Genomic DNA, 27,101 nt, shown 5'->3' on the forward strand with positions numbered 1-27,101 from the left:
CAATTCACACACAAAGCTAGAATTTTGGCAAACTCCAGCCTAAGCACACAAAAGCTGCGGTCGTTGACAAGAGGACAGGGAACTTACCGCTACAACAGAAAGTGAAAGGAAACATCACCACCACACAAAACAGGACAACTGCACACAAAAGACCCACAAATCTGTCACCAAGACCAGAAGTTCCCTAAACCACAAAGCCATATCAACTCAATGACATCCACCTATGAATCACCAACTCCACCAAGCTTGAACTTGCCTATACGCTCTATGCACCTTCCTATGGGGATGCGAGAGATCACGTTTTGGAATAGCTGATACAACTCGCATGAGAGGCCAAATTGAAAGGGAATAAAAGGAATCCAATGGTAAAATGGAAGATGCTAGGACAAAATTGGGTTTAGAATGAGGTTGATGGAGAATTGGGGACACGTAATTAAAATAAGAATAAAAGGAAACCAAGTCTGCCGAGCTGCAAATCCTGGCACTCACAGTTCGAGCGTCCTCGAAACTCGTGAGGTAAAGTCAAGTGCACTGACGTAACTGAAATCAGACTGGATGTCCGTAGACATCGGTCCAACGGTGGGTAATCACCAAAAAAATGGGTACGATGTGGTTTTAAAATATAAATAACTTTAGAAAAATCTGATTAATAACTGTAGTCTCACCTTATGCTGCTATCTCATTTAATTCAAACCTCAAACTCTGTTTCTATAACTTTTAGTTTGTGTAACTAAGCAGCATAAAATTAGAGAATTGTTGCTGTACTAATCATGCTCAGAAAGCATTCAATAAAACTTATTCAAAATCAAATAATGAAATTTGCTTATATAAACACATTTACAAAACTGAATTATATAAAATCAATATAAAATTATTTATGTAAACTCATGTATATAAATCATTTATATAACTCATTTATATAAAATCATTTATGAAAGAAATTCCACTCACTGCTGGTCCGAGCAAGCTGGACCCTTTGAAGGTCCCTCTTGTGGCTCAATCGGGCCTCTGGTGCCTGATTAACCATGAATAATAAATTAATAAACTGCTCAATAAAAGAATTAAATTAAACACCCTACTCCCGGCTCCTAGAAATGCGTGCACCCATTTTAAAGTCGCTCCTATACCCACTTTAGCCTTTCCGATAATTAGAACGGCTTTGAAAGACCCGAAACTTTACTAAGCGATAAACTATCAGACCGGCCGATCCGGAACCCCGTGGGGTCCACGATCTCCGATGGCCAATCTCGTATTTGCTCCTCACAGAGAAAGAACCATGTTCCGCGAGTTTGGTCTGAAACAGACGGTCGGATTAGCCAAAATCGCGTTATCGCTTAAAATCCAAACCCTAGCCCCAGGGTTCGCGATTTCAGAGTATCCGGGACCCCGATTCGCAATCCGTCAAATCTACACAATCTTGAAATCCTGTAGTACGACATATCCAAAATTGAGTGCGATCCAATGATTCGACGACACTGCACCCAAGAATCGCACAATATGGAAAATTCGTTCGGGGCTCAAACAGACTCCAAATCGAGATCTGCGAAATCCTACGCGCTCGTGACAACACGAGGATCGCAAAACTACACAGAGTTACTTCACTACCCTCACCCACGCCCCCCAGCACGCGCCGGCAGCGATAGGTGTCTAAAGCGATTTTGGCTCGCCGGAAAAACTTCAAACCACGGCTCCAAACTCCTACCCTAGGTAAAACACCATATTTGGAGCCACTTTTGTTCTTGGACCTACCCCAAAAAGTGACTAGACGTGGCTGAAAACAGAGGCCAAAAATTGGCTGAAACTTCAAGCTCAAAAATCAGATGGCTACACTATAAATCGATCTAATCCGACCCAACAGACAGATAGAACAGCTCGAGAAGTTCAAGATCCATACTTGGGTCGACGAAAATGGTGGCCGGAGAAGGGAGATCGGCCTTGAAGTTTCGGTGAATTTCGGTGAGTTCTCGTCGTTTTTTCACAGTTTCCGGCCAGGACAGGTCTTCGGCGGACGGGGGATCGGTCGGGAAAGGTAGGGGACTCGACGGCGGTTCCAACGCCACCAGTCCCGTGGCCAGTTGTGCTCTGAGGGGGCCCCAGCGAGCTCTGGAAGGCGGCTGCCCGTTTTCGCGGGAGAGAGAGAGGCTGGCTGGGTTTTTATAGATCCAACTTCAAAATATTTACGGTTATGCCACTGAGACTCTTTTGACCATAACTCTTTCGTTACAACTCCAATTCGGACCGACTACATGTCTATGAACTCGTTTCGCCGTGCTCTTCGTAATGGCATAAGCAGAATTGTCAAATTCTTTCTCGATCAAAAAATCACCTTTTTCTTAATAAAATATTACGAGGGCAAAATTGTCTTTTTGTAAAATAAAATATTCCTTCATTATGAATTTTTGGTTTGGGATATTACACATATAGCCTCAAATTCACCCACAAGAGTGGAAAGAAATCACTAAAGAAAGCAAAAAAGGAGGAAATTGTGGGAATGGTGGGGGATGTTGAGAATGGTAAAGGGAAAATAGAGGAGATATGAGGAGGTTGAGAGGAAAGGAGAGGGAAGAAGGGACAGTGACCTTTTACTTCCCCTTATTGAGAAAGGGGAGGGTGGGTTTTTCAACGGTCCCTGAATTATGACCCGATTCGCATTTTGATCCTTCAATTTCTAAAATCGTTCTCGTGGTCTTTCAATTTTAATTTCATTATGTCAAATGGTCATGCCGTCAAATTTGTTAACTTTTTCTGTTAATTTTGAGCATGTGCATGGCACATGGTGTACTTTTGAGGGTCAAAATCAAAAATTGCTTTACTCATGGGGTACATGGGCAAATTTCGGTAGGGTTGGGTTGTAGAGGTTGTGGCTACTATGGCAATGATAGGAAGAAGGTTTTGTAGTTTTTATTTTTCGGGTGAAAATATTCGTATGGTAGAAATTAAAAATAATACAAAAAGACCATTTTGATCTTGCATTTAATGGAAAATATAACAAAATTGACGGCATGACCATTGTCCTAACGAAACTGAAGTTGAAGGACAACGAGAACAATTTTGGAAATTGAGAGACCAAAATGCGAATCGAGTCAAAGTTGAAGGACTATTAGACCTTAAAACCCTATATGACAAATATGTTAATTGCCAAACATGGCCGTGACATGGACATCAAACTACTCTCTCAATGGCTCTATCTCCAACTCTCTTTATTTTGTGTTTTTCGAGCATTTTACCACAGAGACGAATCCAGGATTTCAAAACTCCATGGGCTAAATTTACCTTATATATGCCGGAAATTTCAGCCGCGAGGGTCATGTCTCACCAAGTTGGACTTCACAATATGTGTGCAATAGCCCGATCCTAAATTAATATTTAATTAATAAAGTATTCATGAAAAGACAATTTTACCCCAGAAATATTTTAATAGGTTTAAAAGTTGACTTTTTGTTCGGGAAAGAATATGGGGATTTTAGTTGTACCGTTTCTTAAAGCACGTCGAGATGAGTCCGGAAAAGCTCAAAAATCGACTGGATTTACATGAAATTTTCGTCGTCGTTTTTGACGACTCATGCTACCAAAATGGTCGATCCAGGTTTGCTTTTTCATCCTCTCAATGTGTTCTAGTTGATGGTTGGGTTATTTAAGACTGATTTCTGCGTTTAATTTGTTAAATAAGCAATGGAAATTTGTCCAGTTTTCAGCCTCCGATTCCAGCCACTTCCGTCGACTTTTTGGGGTAGGTCCAAGAACAAAAGTTGCTCCACTTTATGTGTTGATCATGTAGGCATAAGTCTTGATCGGCGGTTTGGAGATTTTTCGATCACCAAAATCACTTTGGACACCCACGCACTGCCAGCGCGTGGGCCACTTTTTTGGCCGATACTTGAGTCCTCATGTCGTCCCGAGCACGACGGTGTGCTCGGATAGGAATTTGGTTACTGTTTGATTGTCAAACATTAAAAATAGTTTGAGTCAAAGTTAGAAGGGTAATTTGGTCAAGTGTGACCAGCACTTGTCTAGTGTTGAACATGCACAGAGTTCGGTTAAGATTTCAAAGTGGAATTTGAGACGGGTCATGTCAACATGTGAGAGAAAAAAGAGCTACGCAAAAACAAAACAAAACAAAAAAAAAAAAAAAGGAGAAAGGAAGGAAAAAAAAAGAGAGGCAAAATTGTAACAATGTTCCTTTGACTAAGATCAAACTTTACTTTTCGTCCCTCGTATTATTAAATTGTTACGGTGGTACTTTAATTATGCATCCACTTTCAGATATCGTCCTTTCCGTCATCTTATCAACTTTTCCGTTAAAAATGATAATGTGGCATGGGCAAAAATGTATTTTCACACAAATTTTTTTATAAAAATAAAATCTCATCTTTGCGATTTTCTTCTTCCACCTTCCTCCGGCCATTTTCTTCTTCCTCAATTTCTCTATATCTTTCTCTTTCTCTCTCACACAAAACCCATCGCCCTTGCGATTTTCCTCTCTCCCTCTCTCTCTATCCTTACCTTCATCCTTCAGACCTATTCACAAAGCACAAGATCAAGATCAAAACCCCTTCTTTTTTTTTTCTTTTTTTTTTTTTTTGGGTGTGGAATTCAAAGCAATTAATGGTTATCACCTTGAGCCAAGCATAAAGAATGGACGACCTGTGACTTGGTGGAGACTAGGAATGTTTAAGACAAGCACGACTTTGAGAGCCATTTGCCCTTGTAAATTTGCAAATTTGCAAACTGCAAAATTTCAAGCAAGCTTTGGAATTCAAGAAATGAGGATACTAAGAAAATTGCCACTTGCTCCAGACACACAGAACCCATCCTCTTCCTCTCATCCCCCCTCCCCCTTCCCCCCTCCCCCCTCAAGCGATTTCTCACCCAAATTTCTTCAACCCCCACCAATTTCTTCCTCTGCTTCTCTGTTTTGATCAAATCTAGGGTGGAGGATGGGTGCTGGGTTTCTGGATTCGTGGGTGTTGGGGTTGCAAGCAAGGGTAGAGAGTGGCTATAGGATAGGTTTGAGGGTTGGAGCTTGCAGGTAGTAGTCATGGGAATGGGGGAAGAAGAAATCGTCAGGGGAAAGTGGGAGAACGAGGAGTTGGGAAGGGAGGGAGGGAGGGCGGGAGGGAGAGAGAGAGAGAGAGAGAGTTTTATGAATTTTCCAATTTTCCCTTAATTTGTTAGAAAATTTAACTAAGTTGACGGAAAAACCAATGATGCAACATGAGAGCTAATTGAAACACCACCGTAACAATTTAACAATATGAGGGACGAAAAGTAAAGTTTAGTCTTAGTCCAAGGACCATTGCTATAATGTTGTCAAAAAAAAAAAAAAGGAAGGAAGAAAAAACCAAAGCTCAATTCGTAGTAGATCCAAACCACAAAAAAAGATGGAGAAACGATGAGAAAAAAAACAAGATGAAGGCCATGGGCTAGAAAGAGAAACTACATGGGTATTGACAACTTAAAAAAAGGTACATGGGTATTGACAACTTAAAAAAAGGCATGGGCTGTAACCCATACAACCCAATAGTTGGATTCGTTACTACTTCCACCTATAATGTCTGCCCTACCCTTTTTTATTTTGCTTTTCCATCCATTGCCATGGCAAGTAAAGGCAACCATTATTCACATAAGATTTGATGAGAGAAATTTGTATGGAGTTTCAGTGTCGGAAGTGTAATAACCCAAACCAAAAATTCATAAATTAAGGAATATTTTATTTTGCGAAAAGACAATTTTGCCCTCATAATATTTTATTAAGAAAAAGGTGACTTTTTTTATCTAGAAGGAATTTGACCATTCCACTTGCGCCATTGTGTAGAGCACGATGAAACGAGTTCATAGACACGTAGTGGGCCTGAATCGGAGTTGTAACGAGAAAGTTATGGTCAAAAGAGTCTCAGTGGCATAACCGTAAATATTTCAAAGTTGAATCTATAAAACCAGCCAGCCCTCTCTCTCCTCTCGCGCGAAAACTGCCATGCCGCGTTTCAGAGCTCGCTGGCGCCTCCTCAGGGTACCATTAGCCACGGGACCGGTGGCGTTCGAACCGCCATTGAGTCCTCTTCCTTCGCCGACCAGTCCCCCGCCCGCCGACGACCTGTGCTGGCCGGAAACTGCGAAAGAACGACGGGGATTCACTGAAGCTTCAAGGCCGCTGATCTCCCTCCTCCGGCCACCATTTTTGTCGACCCAGGTATGGATCTTGAACCTCTCGAGCTGTTCTAGCTGCCTGTTGGGTCGGATTAGATCGATTCGTAGTGTAGCCATCGGATTTTTGAGCTTGAAGTTTAGCCGATTTTCGGCCTCCTTTTTAAGCCACTTTCAGCCACTTTTTGGGGTAGGTCCAAGAACAAAAGTGGCTCCAAATATAGTATTTTACTTAGGGTAGGAGTTTGGAGCCGTGGTTTGAAGTTTTTCCGGTGAGCTGAAATCGCTTTAGACACCCATCACTGCCGGCGCGTGCTGGGGCGCGTGGGTGAGGGTAGTGCAGTGGCACTGTGTCTTTTTGCGATCCTTATGTTGTCACGAGCGTGTAGGATTTCGCGGATCTCAATTTGGATTCCGTTTGAACCCCGAACGGATTTTTCATATTGTGCGATTCTCGGGTTCAATATTACCGAACCGTTGGATCGAGCTCGATTTCGGATATGTTGTTCCAAATAATTCCAGGACCGTATAGGATTCGACGGATTGTGAATTGGAGTCCCGGATACTCCGAAATTGCCAACCCTGGGGCTAGGATTTGGTAAATTTATGATTTTACGATCGTGGTTAATCCGATCGTCAGTTTCAGACCAAACTTGCAGGATATGGTTCCTTAAACATGAGAAACTTAAAGGAACTCTCAGATTGGTCATTGGAGGTCGTGGACCCCACGGAGTTTCGTATCGACCAAGCTGGAAGTTTATCGCTTAGTAAAGTCTCAAGTCTTTTCAGACGATGTTAAACATCTAAAATGCCTAAGTGGGCAAAAAGATGACCTTAAAGTTAGTGCACGCACTTTTAGAGTCGGGGGTCAGGGTTTTACTTAAACATCTTATACCGAGCAGTTTTATTAATTAAATATTCCTGATGAATTACCCAGGCATCCGGGACCAGGTAGACCTGCAGAAGAAGGCCTAGCTAGCTCGGACCAGGAGTGAGTGGACTTTTCATTTTTAAATGATTTTATCATTGAATTTTATTATTTGATCTTGAATAAGTTTTATGAACTGTTTCTTTCGAGCATGTTTTGTATTGTTAAATACTTTGATTTACATACTGCTTAGTTACTGATACCCAAGTGATATAAAAGACAGAGTTTAAGAAGTTACCAGAGAAAATAGCAGTTTACTTTCAGATTTACTGAAAAGTAGCTAGTTAGCATATTTTCTACGATATGATATTTTAAAACACCATGTACCCGTTTTCGGTGATTACCCTCAGTTGGACCGATTTCTAAGGGTATCCAGTCCATTTTCAGTTATGTCAGTGCACTTGACATTGCCTCACGAGTTTCGAGGACGCTCGCACAGTGAGTGCCAGGATTTGCGGCTCGGCTGACTTGGTGTCCCGATACCTGCCAGGATTTGAGGCTCGGCTGACTTTGTGTCCCCGAGACCTGTCAGGATTGCGGATCAGGCTGACTACGGTCCCCTGAATCCTGCCAGAGCGGCTCGAGTCGACTTTATGTCATCGAGACCTAACAGTAGATCAGGCTGACTATAGTCCCCTGTATCCTGCCAGTTTGCGGCTCGGATAGATTGTGTGTCGCCGAGACCTGCCAGGGGAATTGACGAAATTACATGGGTACATCCGAGTGGTAGTTTTGATTGATTGCAGTGATTTGATTCAGGTTTTGAGTACATTACTTTTATGCAGGTTTGATTTCAGTGCTTTTATGCGAATTTGGATTTCAATGCTTTCATGCAAGTTTTACTGCTCTTGAAAGCGATTGCATATATTTCTATAAAGATGTAACTGCGTTGATTTTAATATGTTTCAAAGATAGTTTAGATATTCAGTTTTACTCAACTGTATTTGATTTCATTGCTTTTATGCGAGAATTGTCGAGTTCGAATACGATTTACAGATAATGCCTTGAGTTTAGTATGCCTTAAATGCAGAATACGTATTTAGATTTATTTCACTATTTTTACAATGGGGGTTAGTATATGCTTAGATATTTTATGAACCTTTATTTTTGGTCCACTCACACTTTCAACTATTTTGCGCTCCCAGGCTGTAGCGTGTACAAGACATCCACTACCGGGCCATCGTGACTTCTGCGCCTTCTGGTTCAAAAGTGTTGGTATGTAAAACAATTAAGTGATCCGTAAACTATTAACAATTGCTCTGATATATTGCTCTAGAGCGAGAATGGAAATTTTGGCATGTTTTTTTTTTGAAGTGCTGGTTGTTGGTTGTTTGGATATTTTGCTCGTTTGAACAGGTGTAAGTTTTGGGATTGAACGAAATATAGGGGAAACTCTGCCGAATTTTTGGTAGGAGTCAATGTCAAAATTTTAAGAAAAAGGGCAAATAGGTCATTTATACCCGACATTTGCTAAGTGTCGGACACGCACAGGGTTCGACCCGAATTCCAAAGCGGAATTTGGTTCGGGTTCTGTCAATTGAATAACTTGGCTATGTATTATTGAAAACAAATTCTAAACTTTTTGGTATTATATAGTCCCCTTCTATTGAGTGATCTCTCAAATAATTTTATTTGAGGGACACCCTTTAGAGTCCCCTATGAATTTTTTTTCAACGATCCAAACCGTCTTTTTTTTAAGTCTACTTTCATAGATCATCCTTGGAAAAAATTAGACAAATCGGAAACCGTTTCGATATCCAATTGTGTCCTACAAAATCAATGAACATGGTGCTTCAAGAAAGTAATAAAATTTCAATTCAATTTAGTGGTAAAATGATATCGGATTCAAGTGATTTTTTTGTATAGATGATTGAATGAGTATTTACAAAATAGAGGTTTAGATTAGTTAAATACAATACGGAGTGGGCCCTAAAAGGGTGTCCCTCAAATAACCTAATTTGAGGGATTCCTCAATAGAAGCTCTGCGTGTGTGTGTGTGTGTGTGTGTGTGTGTGTGTGTGTGTGTGTGTTGTATTTAGGCTTGCCTAAGTAAATGGGGCCCATGTTTGCCTGGGCTGCCTTTCATTTATGAAGAGCTTAAACCCAACCTAAGCTCCCTTTTGCTTGACAAAATTGACCTGCTGGAAGTGCTCTTACAACTTATTTACAGGCACATATCCGTAGTTGCTTGTTATTTCTCTCTATATTTTACAATAGGGATATGATTTCCCCACTCCTTTTTGTTTTTAAATACTTTTTAATCAATTTTGTTCATTCTCTTTCCTATTCTACCCTTACCCTACATTAATTTCTTTTTACTTCGCTTTTATATTAGTTCTTTTTCTTTATAGTTAATTTTTCAACTTGCACTCCATTTTCAGTAATTTTTTTCCCCTAATTGAGTAAGAAATTTAGTTTTTCTTTCCCTTTAATTATATCCATTTTCCAGTGAATTAATAAGAATTAATAGTTCAATAATTGTAAAGGATTTATAGGTGGTTAAGAGCATCCACAATCTTGATCTTTATTTTTAAGTTAAAATTTAGCTAAAAATACTAGAAAACTATTTTATAAGCTCTCTATAAAATTTTAACTCCAACCATACATACTCCCTAATTTAAAGAGTCATAAATATTTTTAATATTTTTAATTCATTTTTTGAATAAAGTGTAAACACAAAAGCAACAATAAAAAATAGTTGGTATTAAATAAATACTTAAAATAATATTAAATATAGAAGCATTTAATAATAGGGAGTTACTAGGAGTCATTTCTCTCTCCTCATATTTAGGAGCTCCTAGAGGTCTTTCTATTTTAGGAGTTGGATAGGGAGCATGGTTGGAGGTAGGGCTGGGCATTCAAACCGGTAATCTTGTCAAACCGCCCAAACCAAACCGATGGTTTAGGTTGGTTTGGTTTTTTTTTTTTTCAATCTTTTTTTTGGTCATCAGTTTGAACCCGAACCAAACTGAAATATATGGTTCGATGTCCGGTTTGCAATATTCAAAACCACGATTTAACCAAACCAAACCGATGGTATTAAAAAAAATATTATATATAATATTATTATAAGAAATAAATAAATATACATATAAGGTGCGGATCCGTGGCACCATATTTTGTACACAAGTTTTGACACAATTTTTGGGCCATTAGATTACTTCACTTTTAATTGTTGAGATTAAATCTGACATGACAATAGTTTCAATGTTTTAAATAAACAATCATTAATTTTATTTTCTCTCTCGTAAAAATAAAATAAAATAATTTTCCCTCTCCTCCCTTTTTTCTTGGAAACGTAATCTCTTTTCTTGATAGTATCCTTTTTTACTTGGTACTCTAATCTCTCTTCTTTCTCACGCATATATATATATATATATATATATATATATCTCTCCCGACTGATACTTGAGCATGCCCGAACGCAATAAGGCACACCAAGGCAAATGCGTTTGCAACGAGACTGTAGTGTCGTAATGCTAGCGATAAAATTAGGGACATCCTAGTTTGTTTCCATGAAATAGTTCGAACACTTCTTTTTCTGGTTTTTCAATCTGGCACATTACACTTTCGAAACTCCTGACTGACCATTGATTGGATAATGTATGTACTAAGATTTATCAGACTTAATAGAATCTCTCTCTACCTCTATCCCCTTCTTTTTATGTGCTTCCGTGGAAATATCTCATGATTTAGAATTGGTTCAAGTGCATATAAGTATAGTTTCCATGTGTTACTGTGGCTTGCTATGCCAATATGCTTGAAATCATTGGTAGCCATACCCTAAACTCTGCAGATTTGGTAACTAGGCGACAATGAGTGATTTTGATCATGCTCATGCCAGACAAATTATACTTGAATTGTTGGGTCAAAGTTCACACTTTATTGAGTGTAAAGAGAAGCACCAGTTGACAACAATGTTTCCCCTGTGCAATTTGGTGCCAATTTTATTCTATGAAGTCTAAACAGAACCCAGATTATAAAACCTGATATCTTCACTGTTCAAATGAAAATGGAATAAAAATGGAGTAGAGAATTCATACGGTTGGTTTGCAGTTACTGGAGAGAGAGAGAGAGAGAGAGGTATGCGCGAGAAAGAAGAGAGATTAGAGTACCAAGTAAAAAAGGATACTATAAAGAAAATAGATTACGTTTCCAATAAAAAAAGGAGGAGCGAAAATTATTTTATTTTATTTTTATGAGAGAGAATAAAATTAATGATTGTTTATTTAAAACATTAAAACTATGTGTCATCTCATATTTAATCTCAACCATTAAAAGTGGAGTAATCTGATGGCCCAAAATTTATGTAAAAAATATGGTACCACGGATCCGCCCCCACAAATATATATATATATATATATATATATATATATATATATATTACATAGTTTGAATCTTTTCTTTTTCATCTCTCTTCATCTCTCTATTTGTCTTGTCTCCATCAGTCTCTCTCTCTCTATTTTTTTTTCTCATTCTTCTTACGTCTGTCTTCACTCCCTCTACCCGTCTCCCTCTTTGTTTTTTTCCTTCTTCTTCTTCTTCTTCATCTCTCCCTTTTTTTTTTCTTCTTCTCCTCTCCATCTCTCCCTCTCTCCATCGCTTTTATTTCTTCTTCTTCTTCTTTTTCTTCTTCTTCTTCTTCTTCTTCTTCTCTCTCTCTCTCTCTCTCTCTCTCTCTAAGAAAGCCAAAAAAACCCAAACCGAACCAAACCAACCCACCAAGTTCGGTTAACCGAAGTGGTCGGTTTTCATCAATTATGGTTTGGTTTCAATTTCCAAAATAGCCAAAACGAGGCTTACGATCTGGTGTTCGGGTTGAGCCAAAAACTGAACCAACCCAAATCGAGCCCACTCCTAGTTAGAGGTGAGTTTTTTCATTTCCTTACTAAATTTTAGCTAAAGATGTGGTTTATGGAGCCCATTGTGAATGCTCTAAGACCTTTACCTCCACACTTGAAGTTTTAGGTTTGATTCCTCTCTCCTCAATATCGCTTCTATCATAAAAGAATGGCTTAATTGCTACAGTGCACCCTAAAAAATTGGTCAATTCTCACCTTACCCCCATAAAATTAAAGTGATCCACTTTGCCCCATTGACCGATATTTTATGTCTCACTTTGCTCCTCACTGTTGAAACAGATGATGTTGCACCAATAGAACCCACTATTTGACTAAACTAAGTGCCAGGTGTGAAGAAAAAATATTAAATATTAAATATTGTCTTTTAAAAATTATGGATTTAAGGCTTTGACGTCACCCATCCCCCACCAATATTCCTTCTCTTAATAAATTAGGTTTAAATATAAAAAATTTAAAAATAATAATAATAATAAAAAACCCATCATCCCCAAGCCACCCTTCCCAGATTTCTGCTCCCTCATTCTCCCCTTCTCTCTCTCCCTTTCCTTTCTCTGTGATCTCCCTCTCCCCTCTGTATTTTCTTCTCCCCAACAACCTAGACTACCCCCAGCATCAGTGGCAACCCAGGCCCCACTCCCACCCCCAGCCGAACCCAACCCACCCCTCTCTCTGCAAATTCAAAAACCAACAAATTAAAACAAAAAAAAATCATTGTTTTTGTTGTTTTGTGCTCGAAGGTCTGCAACCAAATTTGATGGCTTCCGAATTCAGCGAGATGGAGATGGTGGGTTGTAGGTGCTGGAGGTTTGAGAGAAAGAGAGGCCAGGGCTCATCTGGGTTGTCGACGACTGTGCGGAGGGTTGGGGCTGCTGGGTTTAAGGGCTAGGGGTGGGAGTGGGGCTTGGGTTGCGGCTGGAAGTGGGGGTGGTCTGAGTTTTATACAGCCCATGTTTCTAAAATTGGTGTAACAGAGTAGGGCCTTGACATGCATAGAAAGATTAATTGAATCTTTATTTTGTCTTGCTAAAAGTGGAAGATGTTGGATTGAGGCAGAGATGTGGCAAATGTTGAAGCTGGTGAGGTAACGAATTCAGCACAAAATTTCAGGGGTGGAACTTGGGTCTGCGAGAAAGGAAGAGAGAGGAGCAGTCGTGGTGGTTGTGGTGATGGCGACTGGGAAGGGATAATGGGGTTGGGGGAGGGGAATTGGGCCTTTTTTTTGTTTTAAAGAATTATTTTTATTTTTAATAGTTAAATTAAGAATTTTGAAAGACAATTTTAAATTTTAAAATTTTTTTTATTTAAAAACCCCGCCGCGGATCAACGGACCACACTTATTTTCATTTACCATTTTGCAATCGCCCCCCTCCATATATAAAAATCCCGCTCACTCCCTCCCTCTCCTTAAAAATACAAACCCGGTCGAAACTAGAGAGAAAGCCAGCGCCGGGTCACTGAAGTGAAGACTGCAGTTGAGAGAGCAAGAGAGAATGTCCTGGTGGCGGTCCGCATCAGCATTCAGGTCGCCGATGGGGTCGGCCCCGCGGAGCCTGCTGAGGTGGTGGCCAGAGCTGAGCCTGTCGATCGTGGACGACGTCGTTTGGCCGCTAGTGACGGCATTCGAGTCCGTGGCCTTGGTCTCGATGCTCTTCTTCTTCTTCGTCTTCTGCGGATGCACTGTGTGAGCATCACGTCCGTACGCACGCGCGTGATTTTCGATCATGAAGCAGAGAAGGACAGGCGAATTTCAGACGCGGAGACGCCGATGTTCAGCTGTAGGTAGGAGAAACGTTGAGCACGTGACTGGTGTCACGTGAGTGCTGTGAAATTTTGTTTTTGGGTTTTTTTTAAGCACGTGAGGGGGAAGTAGGGGATGTAAGTAGATAGGAATAGGAAGTGGCAGAAGCAGGTGTTATTTATGTGAAATTTTAATTTTAGGAATTTTGGTGGTGTAATTGTGATAGATGGTTTTAATTTCAAATTTTGATTTTTCTGTTTCTGGGCAATTTTATTTCATATTTTTGTATCTGCATACTTTGATAGAAGTCGGGCTTACAAGGATATATGGATATATGGATATACAAAAACAATCATTCTTTTACTTTCACATTGACATTTTCTCGAAAGTATGATATTACATGAACATCCTACTAGAAGCTATTTAAAGGAGTGTCATATGTCCCGTAAATTTCTCACCAACTCCTGTGTTACCTTACCACACAAAATAGGAGCCTCACCAATTTCTTCAATTCGAACTGACGGTAGATATCCAACTTCAGGGGGCACAACACGCTGACTATTTTTTCTTTCCAACCTCTCATATAGCTCATCAATTGGGTTCTTGAAATGTACAAGTCGCATAGTGTATGTTTGTCCTTGAGTTATGACAACATTCTTTTGATATTCTTCATCAAACTGTCTTCGGAATCCTTCATGCACTTTCACATTAATGTCATGTGTATATTCGTAATCAAGCTCGTCAAAGAGAAAGAACAATGATTTGGAAAGATAACTAGCTAAGGCATCATAATGATCAACAAGCGCTCTCAAAACCGGTCGGTTATATACCCTTTCATAACCTCCTTGTTTTAATACCTTGAATACGCGCACATATCCACCGCTAGATTCATCAAAAAGGGTTGCATATAATATAGCCCTTATCACATGTTGAACTAGTTCATTTGAAACATGGACTTTCAAATTGCAACTGTCCAAGTATTTCAAGGCACATGGACCACCGCTTCCATTCGCAAATCCTGTGCATTGATTGGATTTGGATTTCACCGTCACTCCTAAATGCGTAACTTTACATACAAAAGGAGCTTTACCTACACCGTTCCATCCAACCTTCCATCCAGACATCAGGGTAGACGCCTTGAATTTCAATTTTTTTTTTCTTTCCCATTTTTGAATGAAATCATGGGCTTTTACCGATGCTTCACGGATGCCATTAATTATTTCCCCCTGATGATGATAATGTTGCTTCACATGTACTAACATTTTTTTGCAATTGGTGACATTTCCCGCTCTAGTGGCAAATACATTGCAATCCTTCATATGCATGTATTTGTTTGAAGTATCATTTATTATAAATCCTTTGCTACTACCAGATGTGGTCCTCGAATCCACACCAACAAATATTGTTCCACCACCATTGTTAGAAATAAAAGCGATGTTTGTTGTGCCCCATCCCCCCTCCTGGTAATAATTTGAAATTTATTACTTAAAAAAGATAAGGAAAAAAGAATGAGGCAACATAAACATAAAACAAATTAATAAACTAATATAGGAATAAGAAACATATAACAGATGAACAAACTAAAGGAGCACACAATTTGGATACTATTGAGGAATCCTATTTACAATTATTTTACAAAAAACACTCATGAATAAGAGAGCACAAAATCGAACAAGCCCATGGTTCAAAGTTTAAGCCCAATAGGTCCAAGAACAATTATCCCAGCAACTAGGAGAGTCGCCAGCAACATTTCCTAGAGTCCATACTGCTTGTTCAAGAATCAAGAAAGCAACGATTCTCATCCAGTATAATCAAAACAAATGGAAATTCCTGGCAGTCAAAAGGAAGAGAAACTGTTGAGTTGTATACAAAATAATGAGCAGAATACTTTTTGAAAATTATTACTAGCTTATACATCATATTGAAATTGGAAAGATTTTCAAATATGCATAACTTAGAATCATTCAGAAAGTCCAAATACTTTTTCCCCGTGTTCTGAAGTCAAATTTCTGGAACTTATATAACTTATATATCATATTGAAACTGGAAAGTTTTTCAGATATGCATCACTCGAAGCACTTAAAAATTCCAAATCCAAAGGCAATGCTCTCAAATTGATGAAAAGTGTGAAAGGTAGTGAGAGACAACCTGCTTGCTGACATCATCACTGCCAGAGCTAAGATGCTGCACAAACATGGGGACCGCACCATGTTCAATAACAACTCGTGTATGATCTGATATTCCAGATGCAACATTGGTCAAAGCCCATGTAGCTTCAAACTGCATATAAAGATGAAAGTCAACCTTGGTGTTTGTTTACACCTTAATGGATAATAAACTTCAAAAATATTCCATACTTGCAAATTAGTGTTAATACCTGGGTCTGGGAATCATCACCAGCAACAATGTTTCCCACTGTCCGAAGAGCCATAGGTGATGGATGACTGTCATAAACAAATCGTAGTGAATAAAAAATCACTCAAGGTGAGTATCATAAACAACTATGCTAAGATAATATGGACCAGTGAAGGCCACTGCCACATGTGAATAGTTTGTACAGAGTATAAAATCTTACATCAGAAGCTCCACAAGTCGCTGGCAGACGCCTGCTTCAATCACAGCCTGAGTTTTGTCATTTGGACCATCTGAGAGATACGATAGGGCCCAGCAAGCGTCTGTCAAGACTTCTTCATCATTTAAGTGAATAAGTTGTCGAAGAATTGGTAAGGCAGGCTTCACCTGAAACAAAAAACATGCAGATAAGCAAGCAGAAAGGGTACTTATTACAGTCAAGTAAGGCGTCGACCAAAATTAAATTAGGAAGGGATACCAACTGACATTTAACATATATTATTAAGGTTTTAATTTAACCAGACAAAACTCTTGAAATCCCCACGAACCTGATCAAATGGTGTTGCTGGCTTGCCATGACAAAAGTTTGATAAAGTCCATGTAGCATTCCCCAGCATGGATAACTTGGAATTTTCATTTAATTGAGCTAGCAGTGGCATTAGCGCACCTTGTCCAAGAACAAGACCCCTGCAACTAGGAGAATCACCAGCAACATTTCCTACAGCCCATACTGCCTGTTCAAGAATCAAGAAAGCAAGGATTATCATCCAATACAATCAAACAAATGGAAATTTCTGGCAGTCTAAAGGAAGAGAAACTACGAGTTGTAGAACCAGTAAAACTTAGAACGTAAAGAAGCATATATACCAAAATAATGAGCAGAATACTTTCTGAAACTTATTACTAACTTACATATCATATTGAAATTGGAAACATTTTCAAACATGCATAACTTAGAATCATTCAGAAAGCCCAAATACTTTTGCCCCGTGCTCTGCAGTCAAATTTCTGGAACTTATAACTTATATATCATATTGAAACTGGAAAGTTTTTCATATATGCATCACTCAAATACTTAAAAATTTCAAATCCAAAGGCAATGCTCTGAAATTGATGAAAAGTGTGAAAGGTAGTGAGAGACAACCTGCTCTCTGACATCATCACTGCCAGAGCTAAGAAGCCGCACAAACATGGGGACCGCACCACGTTCAATAACAACTCGTGTATGATCTGATGTTCCAGATGCAACATTGGTCAAAGCCCATGCAGCTTCAAACTGCATATGAAGCTGAAAGTCAACCTCGGTGTTTGATTACACCTTAAAGGATAACAAACTTAAAAAATATTTCATACTTGCAACTGGGGCATATCATGTCTTCCAAGAAACTCCACAAACCGAGGGACCACACCTGGTTTTATAACCTCGTCAATTGGAGGGCTGTGTTCTACACAAAAACAAAAAAACAAAAGTACATCACACAAATATTTCACCTAAATAGGAATAGGAAATGAACTTCAAGTATTGGAGCTGATCCCGAACCAATTGATAATAGCTTCATAAACCGAGTGGTAGCCTCCAATTGCAAAGCAGGATCATCAGACCATAATCCTTGCACCATTGAGGGAATACTTTCCAACTGTTAAACAACACCAACATCAATTAATGACCAAACCTTTTAATATAAGATCAAATTGCAAGAAGAGGAAACGTAAAGAGTCAACTTTTAAACAGATCTCATACATGGACATTCTCCTTTGCCCCCAGGACTTGAACAAAAAATAAGCAAACTATACAACTTACTTCTTCCTCAGCCCAATCTCTCTCCAGTTGTGCACAAATATTGATCCCGTCATTCATTCCAATTCCTTTGTCTGCCTCACCCACCTTCAGAATGTTCTCAAGACCTTCAAGGCACACAGTTATAATCCTTGGATCTGGGCAGATTAGAAGATCACAGAGTGGTTTAATACAACCTCTGGAAGCCAGTTGTCTGCAAGAACATTAATCATGCATGTAAAATATCAGAAGATATAGTATGAACACTATCACATAATCAATCTGCTAGAAGAAACTGAAGTAAAGAACACACTTGAGTATTTTATCTTTGCCATTGTCAAAATATATACCAGAAGGTCATCACTATCAGTGTTTTTCAACATTAGAATGGCAGCCAATATATTGATTTCAAGTTCCCTTTTCTTTTAGAAAAAAGAAAAAGAAAAAGAAAGGAATTTCAGTGCTTAGTACTTGATAGTTGATATATGACATTCAAATTGATCAGTTATGTGAAGTGGAAAACAGAGGAGTCAGACAAAAGAAAGAGATTAAGGGGAAGAACATCCACTCAAAAGCTGATAAAGCTGGGTGACTGTCATAAACAAACCGAAGTGAATAAAAAATCACTCAAGGTGAGTATCTTAAACAACTATGCTAAGATAATATGGACCAGTGAAGGCCACTGCCACATGTGAATAGTTTGTACAGAGTATAAAATCTTACATCAGAAGCTCCACAAGTCGCTGGCAGACGCCTGCTTCAATCACAGCCTGAATTTTGTCATTTGGACCATCTAAGAGATACGATAGGGCCCAGCAAGCGTCTGTCAGGACTTCTTCATCATTTAAGGGAATAAGTTGTCGAAGAATTGGTAAGGCAGGCTTCACCTGAAACAAAAAACATGCAGATAAGCAAGCAGGAAGGGTACTTATTACAGTCAAGTAAGGCGTCGACCAAAATTAAATTAGCAAGGGATACCAACTGACATTTAACATATATTATTAAGGTTTTAATTTAACCAGACAAAACTCTTGAAATCCCCAAGAACCTGATCAAATGGTGTTGCTGGCTTGCCACGACAAAAGTTTGATAAAGTCCATGTACCATTCCCCAGCATGGATAAGTTGGAATTTTCATTTAATTGAGCTAGCCGTGGCATTAGCGCATCTTGTTCAAGAACAAGATCCCTGAAACTAGGAGAATCACCAGCAACATTTCCAAGAGCCCGTACTGCCTGTTCAAGAATCAAGAAAGCAAGGATTGTTTGTCATCCAGTACAATCAAACAGGTGGAAATTTCTGGCAGTCAAAAGGAAGAGAAACTATGAGTTGTAGAACCAATAAAACTTAGAATGTAAAGAAGCATATATACCAAAATAATGAGCAGAACCAGTAATACTTACTTCTTGAATAAACAGAAAAATCTCCGTTGCCTAAAGCAAACTATCGATTCAACAACCCTTGTAATCAATTTCTTATAAAACGGTAATTCTCATTTTTAATTCCGTTCCCTTTCCTTCACTTTCTCAGCAACCAAGCACATCCATACAAACTAATCCCACAACAATTCAAACCAAAAAATCAAACGAAGACAAAGTATTACCAAGAACATTTTAAAATAATAGTACCCTGTTCTGGAAAACGACGGTGGTTTGGGTGCCATCAAGCAGTTGCTGCTGGGACGGAGGCAAGCCTTGGCTTCTCTTCTTGAGCAAATTGTCCTCGCGCTTGTTCTTCCTCATCTCCACTAAGTTGTCTTCGCTTCTCCTCCGAGCCTGGTCCGCATCCACTCCAGTCTTGTACGATTTCTTGCGCACCACGGTGCTTGTGCTCGGGCGAAGAGACAATGCCTTCTGATTGGGATTTTGGTTTTGTTTCAGTTCTCTGAAATAACGCTTGCAAGATGTTTGATCAAATTACTTGAAAAAAACCACAGCGAAGAAATGGATGCAGTTTTCGGGGTGGGGGAATATATAGGCGTGTTTGGGGTTTGGGCGGGATCGTATGTTTGTATATTCGACAACACGATCTACGGCTCACCTAAGATAGGAGTTAAATTTGGCAAATCTCAGCCGCCCGTCGATAACAAACGACGTAATTAATAATTTTATTTTTTCCTGTTGGGATAGCTTTCTTTACCAAAAAAGAAATGATTTCTCAAGCCAAGTTATTTTGGTGTTTGCATGATGTAGAATTGATATTTAATAATATAGTTATTTGTTGATGAGATCATAGATGTCGTTCCTTGTAACTTCTTTGACATTATCACCCATTTTTTGTTCTTTGAAGAACCAGAGAATGAAGAACCAGAGGATGAAGAATCAGAGGATGGAGAATCGGAGGATGAAGAACCAGAGGATGGAGAATCAGAGGATGAAGAATCAGAAGATGGAGAATCAGAGGATGAAGAACCAGAGGATGAAGAATCAGAGGATGGAGAATCAGAGGATGGAGAATCAGAGACTTGGAAATCAGAGGTTGAAGAATCAGATGATGAAAAATCTAAGGATGGAAAAAGTTATGGTAAGCAATTGATTTTAGGGACAATAAAAAAAAAAAGGAAAAAAAGTGTGCCTTTCAGCTTCTCTTTTTACATGTATATTCATTTTTTTTCTTTTATCGTATGACATAATATCTATGTATTTGTTGTTATTCAATGTAATGTGTTCACACTACTGATTTTTTGTTTTATGATCTTCATTCGTTGTCTTTTAAAAAATGTTATTTGTATTGCTTCCATTGTATTTAACAATGGATCTTCAAATTGCAGAAGGTGAATGTAAGTATTGTTTAAAGGTGGATAAGCACCCTACGCAACTATGCTCTTATAGGTATCGAGTCCCAAAGAACGCAATTGTTGGTGAGAGTTGTGTGGTTGAATGTCTTGTTTGTGGCTGCCTCTTTAGAGACTCATGTTGTGCTAGTTGTGGCCTAAGCATAGGACGTGCAGTTCTCAAGGAATGTACAATCTGTGGGAAGGAAGAAGAACACTCAAATTTTGAGTGCCCGGAACGCGAGGAGAAACGTAAGGATTCTGGTTTTACTTACGACCCTTATACTGGTTCTTTTTCTGTCGAGATTCGCCCTTTGAAATAGGAGAGAATGAAGAGTTAATTGTACTCTAGAGTTAAAGCAAAAGAGCAAGGCGTGCTATTTTCCATAAATGCTATGCATCCTATCATTTTGATGTCTACATCGTGTATTGTTTTTATCGCAAATGAATTGCAATTTGCAGCACATGGTGTTTTCTCTATAATTTATGTTTGGTGTTTTCTTGTAGAGAGCTGGATTTGTAGTTAAGTTTGTCCTGGCCATGTGCTTATTGATGTGTATACAGAGTTGGTTGAAACCCTCCATGATTTGAGGGCTTTGCTTAGCAATTCAATGAATTTCACTTCTTTATTCTTTAAAAAGTGAAAGCCACCTATTGTCGACTAACAAAGCCTACTATTAAAAAAGAAAGTAAACCATAAAAGAAACAAAACATTACATTGCAAATGCCTCAATATCTTTTCTTCTATCAAAATCAAAATCACATTTGGCAAAAGTTCATTGCAAACTCTTGTGAGTACCCCCCTCTCCTCCAGGTTTTTCTTCTCCTCCATTCCCCCATGACCACCACCCTCCATCCCAAACCAATCCACCACCCCCACAGACCCTTCCCCCACCTCTCGCTTCTGTATTTTTCATAATCATACCGATGGAACTATAGAGATTGTGATCACATACAACAGAAAAAATCTCACCCTCTCTCTCTCTCTCTCTCTCTCTCTCTCTCTCTCTCTCTCTCTCTCTCTCTCATTTCTTTAAAGGAGGGGGGACATATGAAAATAATTAGAGATTTAGTGATATACTAATTCTTAACACTAATATTATAGATAAACTCTTCACCATTGAATTTAATATTGATTATTAAATTATTTTGATGCCCTATTGAGTGTTTTGAGTATTCTTATGAGATTTTGGAGTTGGGCTTGTTTTAAGAAATTGATGGCAATTTTGTAATTTATAAGAAGTTAAAAGTCTCTTTATTATGTTCTAAATAGACTTTGAGTGTGTTTCTAAAATCCATTTCATATGGGGGTATTTTTATAATTTGAGCCCCCATATTGGGTATAATAGTGAATCTCCCAAATAATTATTAGGGTTTCAATTATGTAACAATAAGAATACTAGTTTTAATGCTTCAATTTCTTTTATGCTTGAGTAAAAACTAGTAAGAAGAAAAATAATATTTGGTGTCAATTCAAAGAGACCGAGATCAACATCAGAAATATCCTCGTTGCTTGTTAAATTGATCTTAAATTTTGAACTTGTAATAAACAAACGGCAAATTAAAACCAAAACTGTTCCAAAATAGAACAAGAATGAAATAACACCAAAACCTCAGCTCCCAACGGTTTATTCTTTTTAGCAACATTCTAAGTAGAAAGTATGTATGAAGATTATATTTACTTAATAGTTGGTCAACCTCTATCCCCATCCTTCTGATTTTTCCCACGTTTGATCATCTCAAAAAAAAAAAAAAAAAAAAAAAAAAAAAAAAAAAAAAGAAAAAACACATTACTAATCCATTTCTACAATTAGGAAAAAACTTACGATTCCAAATGTCGAAATGCACGCAGTAGTAAAGTAATATATCATACATCCGAGAAAATATGCAATAAATGTGTTGGTACTATTCTGAATAATAGAATGAGGGGAGTATTTTTATTTTCTACTCTAAAAATAAAATATGAACAAAACAAACTAAATAAAATAAAATGAAGGAAAGAACAAAAAGTGGACAATAGATAGGACCTTCTCGAAATAGGGTCGCTGAAAAAGGATGCAAACACACTGGTAATAGGACCTCCTGGTAACCACAGCTTCAACTTTAGGAACGTACCCTTGGATAGGATCCTCTAAGGCTTCAAACTTGTTGATCACGTCATCAGGCGACAGACGGATGGACCCCGTAAGTGTAATGTGGGGCTCGATCACGGGTCCACCAAACTCAGCCCGAAGGCCTTCCATCAGCTTCTTGACCCTGCAAGACACGTCATCCGATGGGATGGCCCACAACGAATACGTTTGTCTTTCGTCCTTACTCTCCACCAACTCCGCCAGGGTATCTTCCATGGTGAAGTATTAAAACACCTTAGTCTCTAGAGAAAGAGCAGATATCAAGAGATTGAGAAGAGGGAGGTATGGATGTGGAAATGCATTTTGGGAAGGGATGCTGAGGAGATTAGTGGATTATGCAATTCACTCACTTGATCAACATATATATATATATATATACATATATATATATATAAGGGCATGATGCTTTCATCTCCCTGTGGTGCCTAATTGACCCCATTGATGGCTGCCTTGCTTTACCCACAAAGTCCTTTAACAGCACTGCTTCCCCAAATCGGGATTGTCAAAACTCAAAATAAGGTTCAATAATCAATCCCCATGGCATTCGGCGGCCAAACTGCATGGGAAAACATTGTCGTGAGAGATAGGGAACAGCAGGATTGTAAAATTATATATATATATATATATATACCAGGATTGTAAAATGATATATATATATATATATATATATATATATAGGCAAGAGCATATGCTAATCTTATGAGCCCTCTCCATTTGAAAACTATCAAGAGAGGAGCCAAAATTCCACCATGTTATGAGCTTACTACGGTTCAATATATTATCACTTTTCTTTCCTAGGATCAAATTAGCAAAGGTTCACCTTAAATTCCATCATAGTATATATGCCACACACGTCTGTCTAATTAAAAAGTAATCCAGTTACATATCAGTTGAGCCAGTTGATGTTCTATGTTGTAAAATTGAACTGACACAATTTCTGATAGTCTTACCTATATCTACACAATCCGTATGATGCTCACTAAGAGAATCATAAGATGGAAAGGAAAAATAACATTTACCTGGGAAACACATAGCCAGCCCATGAGTTTCAGGGTTTCTAATTAAAAACTGTGGGATTTACGAACACTTAAAATCATGCATGAGCACCCAAGATTCCTGAAAGTCAAAGATAGACATACATGAATTAAAATCATGCATGAGCACCCAAGATTCCTGAAAGTCAAAGATAGACATACATGAATCTATGTCGTACTAATGAAAGAGTAGAATCGAAACGAAAGAGGATCCAACAAAGGGAACTTTTGTAATGGCACAAACCTACCACCAGCCCCTACCATCCCACAAGTACAAAACAAAACCAGCTGTTTTCTTGTTTATCACCTTAATTCCCTATTCAGCAATATCATTGTTACTTTCTGATATTATATTTTATGACATGTTCTGGCAAAGAGTATTACTTTACGATTAAAGTACAAGACATTTCAACAACTTCTGTAATTGAACAGAAAACAGAGTGGTAATACCCACCTATACTAATTTCTTATCAGAGTATTCTTTGGGTAAGAAAAGTTACATAAGTATATTGATAGTGCTGATTCACTCACAAACTTTTAAAGCAATATATGAATAAAGATCTAGACAAAAATTTCCATGGTTGAAATCTAAATAGAATTGATTCAGCTTAAGTCCAAAATTGAGACCTCAATTTATGTCAGTCGACAAAAGAACACAAAAAACATATCAAAACAAGTAGTAACCACAAGAAGAGAAAGCATTACCGTTGAAGATTATCACAAAGCAGAAGATAGTGGTGACGATCATTGCCAAGAAGTTTATCTTCAACGATGATGTTTTATCAGATTTCATTTTCTTTAATGCATTCATCCTTTCTCTCCTTGCACGCCGCAACCTTGAACGCTTTGAAATTTCTTTGACGAACTCTATGTTGGCGGCATGTAATGATGGACCTGTAGGAGGCCGAGGTGGCTTGGGATGCTTTTTAGGGATCTTTTTCTGTTTCTCAACTGTCCTCTTCTCCATTCTTCCTACTGCCATTTGCCCCATACTACTAGCTAACATATCCATATTCTGACCAATACTTGATACATTATTGCCTGCACTTAGCCCATCACTAGCTGCTATTGATCCATCAACATACAAGTACCCACTCCTTGCCCTAGCCATTGTTTTCCTGGAACATTTACCATCTGAACCCGACCCTTCATTTCCATCTTCTTCACTGGTGCTTTCAGTCTCACCACTTTCCAAGTCAAAATCCAGATCATTTTCCCTAGAACCTAGATGATCCATTACATGCCTAACCTCGGACTTCCCCTCTAAGCCTCTAAGATCTCAAAGGTATAAACATTCGATTCAAACACAAAACAACCTATACAATATTCTCAGCTAAGTCAGCTAACCCATTTTTAAGATCACGTGACATCTCAAACACAATTCACGAGTTTATGGCCATTAAGCAAGAAACCTTTTTCCTACTAATATGAACAAGTCATACGTAAAAACTATAAGATTTGCTTCTGCATCTAACTAACCAGTACTTATCCCAAATAGTAAAAATGGTACGACCTTGTCATCAATATAACCTCAAATAAAGTGTCCATTTGTTCTCATGTCTTCTTCCTGGAATTTAACACAAAAACAGCCAAAATATAAAAAATCAAAAAACGAAAATACTAGAATAGTTACGAACAGATTCCGCTCACAAAATTCAGTTCGAAAAAAGTTAAGCATAAAAAATTACGTTTACAATAACTTCCATGATTTGCTTGGCACCCGAGAAAATGTAAGAAAACAGAGGCAATTATAGAAATTGGACGCAAATTTTCTCATTGTAAAAGTGAGGCATGATAAGATATAGGACTAGATTGGGTTGCAGAGTATTGTGATCCCATTTCACCCAATTAAAAAGAAATACAATTCGAGAACTATAACCTCCAAAAAAAGCTAGGTATTTTCCTGTCTTGTCTACCATTTTCTCAGGAACCAAACAGAAGCAAAATTTGAAAAAGGCATCATTGGCATCACAAAGGAATCAATGCACGTACCTTAGACAGAAGAGAGGACGTTTGTAGAGGGAAGGGCAGAGAGCAATTCCGAGAGCCAAACCAGCTGAGCTTAATTGGGGGCATTTCGCAAATATGAAACAAAACTAGGCTTATCTCTCGATGTCATAGCAATGCCCGTATAGACGACATACCGTTTGATACATCCTCGCGACACGTCATTCTTTCTTTATTTTGTAATTGTTTTGTTTTTGGTCGAAAAAGATTTTTATAATTGTTTAACCCTCAATTAGTGATGAAACTTTTTCCTGTTTTTTTCACTTACAATTTTGGTGCAGAGGACAAAAAAGGAGGCAAAGGGGGCACAATTGAAGTTTTTTTAATATAATATTTCTATTTATAATTGTTTATCCAATGTTATTTTTTATGCGATTTATTAAATTATTGATGTCCATGAATGATACTATTTGTACTATATTTATTGATCACAAATTATTTATGGATATCATATATATTAGTAGGTTCCAATTCTATTGGAAAAGTGGTCATCAGAAAAGTGAATTCAGACACAGTTTGATGAAACAAGGAACATTCTGAGCAAAAACGAAATCCATAAGCCATAAGCAATAATACATTTTTTAAAAATGGCATAAAAATCACAACAGAAAGAAAGAAAAAACAAGAAACACACTGCTTTTCTTACACCCAAAGCATTAACAATAGGAAAGAAGCCACAAAACGGATAGACCTATCAGAAACCGTCCGAGTGCACTTCCAAAAACATCTTCTATAAAATGAGTATGGCAGGACGCAGCACTTACCTCCACTTTAACGCCATGAACTTCAACTTCGTATGGACGCATTTTTGACAGGAAACTGAAAGGGATCATTTTGAAACGAAACAAGAAAAGCCAACAAGAAGATGTCCAAAATATATATAGACCGAGTTTGGTTAACTTTTTTACTTGTATATTGGGCAGTGGAAAAATCAAAGACCTTCTACGTTCTCATTGTATTGATGGTCAATGTTCTCACACACACCAAAGAGACACTGGTTGTATATAGTGATGGTGAAGTTATGAGGTTAGTGAACATCTTCATTTTTTGTCAATGAGCTTTTTGGTAATTGATGTTAACTAACTGCAATAGGCCATTGTGATGGTCAATAGTGATGGTCACGAGGGAATGAGGAAGACAAAAAAAGGTGGAAGAACAGTGAGGGATTGTGATGAAACGAATGATTGATGAGAGTGGTGCTATTCCATTCCATCATTTGTAAACATCATGAATTGCACACTTGATCTCCTCCTTATTTGAAAAAACTTCGCAGTCCAATTACAATTAGGTTTCAGTTTCAAGCAAGGCCCAACTACAGTTCCTCTCCTATACCTAGTGGAGTGGCTGGCTTAGAC

The 27,101-nt window shown here is 38.3% G+C and overlaps 2 protein-coding genes and 1 long non-coding RNA gene across 6 annotated transcripts; 1 reads left to right on the forward strand and 2 right to left on the reverse strand.

Annotated features, from left to right (window-relative positions):
* Positions 1 to 14,106: 14,106 nt before the first annotated feature.
* Positions 14,107 to 18,564, reverse strand: LOC117630588 (importin subunit alpha-4-like). Its single transcript, XM_034363289.1, has 11 exons — positions 18,525 to 18,564; positions 17,826 to 18,015; positions 17,565 to 17,661; positions 17,378 to 17,469; positions 17,169 to 17,300; positions 16,573 to 16,758; positions 16,248 to 16,411; positions 16,050 to 16,116; positions 15,821 to 15,952; positions 15,042 to 15,132; positions 14,107 to 14,690 (listed from the first exon to the last, which is right to left on the reverse strand). Exons 2-11 carry the CDS (start codon positions 17,880 to 17,882, stop codon positions 14,107 to 14,109), a joined length of 1,602 nt encoding a protein of 533 aa, XP_034219180.1. The 5' UTR covers positions 17,883 to 18,015; positions 18,525 to 18,564.
* A 1,612-nt stretch (positions 18,565 to 20,176) lies between these two features.
* LOC117632223 lies at positions 20,177 to 21,043 on the forward strand. The gene is made up of 2 exons (XR_004586438.1): positions 20,177 to 20,323; positions 20,571 to 21,043. It is a non-coding gene; the product is annotated as an uncharacterized LOC117632223 (long non-coding RNA).
* A 1,382-nt stretch (positions 21,044 to 22,425) lies between these two features.
* LOC117629706 lies at positions 22,426 to 25,815 on the reverse strand. Of its 4 annotated transcripts, none has more exons than XM_034362278.1 (4): positions 25,732 to 25,815; positions 24,445 to 25,306; positions 23,056 to 23,261; positions 22,426 to 22,914 (listed from the first exon to the last, which is right to left on the reverse strand). In XM_034362278.1, the coding sequence occupies exons 2-3, from the start codon at positions 24,974 to 24,976 to the stop codon at positions 23,227 to 23,229; spliced, it is 567 nt and encodes a 188-aa protein (XP_034218169.1). In that variant the 5' UTR covers positions 24,977 to 25,306; positions 25,732 to 25,815; the 3' UTR covers positions 22,426 to 22,914; positions 23,056 to 23,226. The 4 variants fall into 4 exon arrangements, with proteins under 4 accessions (XP_034218169.1, XP_034218168.1, XP_034218170.1 ...); XM_034362277.1 differs by having other exon boundaries at positions 22,426 to 22,947; XM_034362279.1 differs by adding an exon at positions 23,725 to 23,821 and having other exon boundaries at positions 22,426 to 23,261.
* Between the last annotated feature and the right edge of the window lie 1,286 nt (positions 25,816 to 27,101).

Source organism: Prunus dulcis, chromosome 6 (genome assembly GCF_902201215.1).
Source record: "Prunus dulcis chromosome 6, ALMONDv2, whole genome shotgun sequence".
Taxonomy (NCBI): Eukaryota; Viridiplantae; Streptophyta; class Magnoliopsida; order Rosales; family Rosaceae; genus Prunus; species Prunus dulcis.

Coding starts and splice junctions, on each gene's coding strand:
- LOC117629706 (XM_034362278.1), bottom strand. CDS start 24,976: ATGGATCATCTAGGTTCTAGGGAAAATGATCTGGATTTTGACTTGGAA. Junction 23,262..24,444: donor CTTTGTGATAATCTTCAACG/GTAATGCTTTCT, acceptor TTTCCCATGCAG/TTTGGCCGCCGAATGCCATG.
- LOC117630588 (XM_034363289.1), bottom strand. CDS start 17,882: ATGAATGACGGGATCAATATTTGTGCACAACTGGAGAGAGATTGGGCT. Junction 16,759..17,168: donor GTGATGATGTCAGAGAGCAG/GTTGTCTCTCAC, acceptor ATTCTTGAACAG/GCAGTATGGGCTGTAGGAAA. Junction 15,953..16,049: donor GTGATGATTCCCAGACCCAG/GTATTAACACTA, acceptor CTTTATATGCAG/TTTGAAGCTACATGGGCTTT.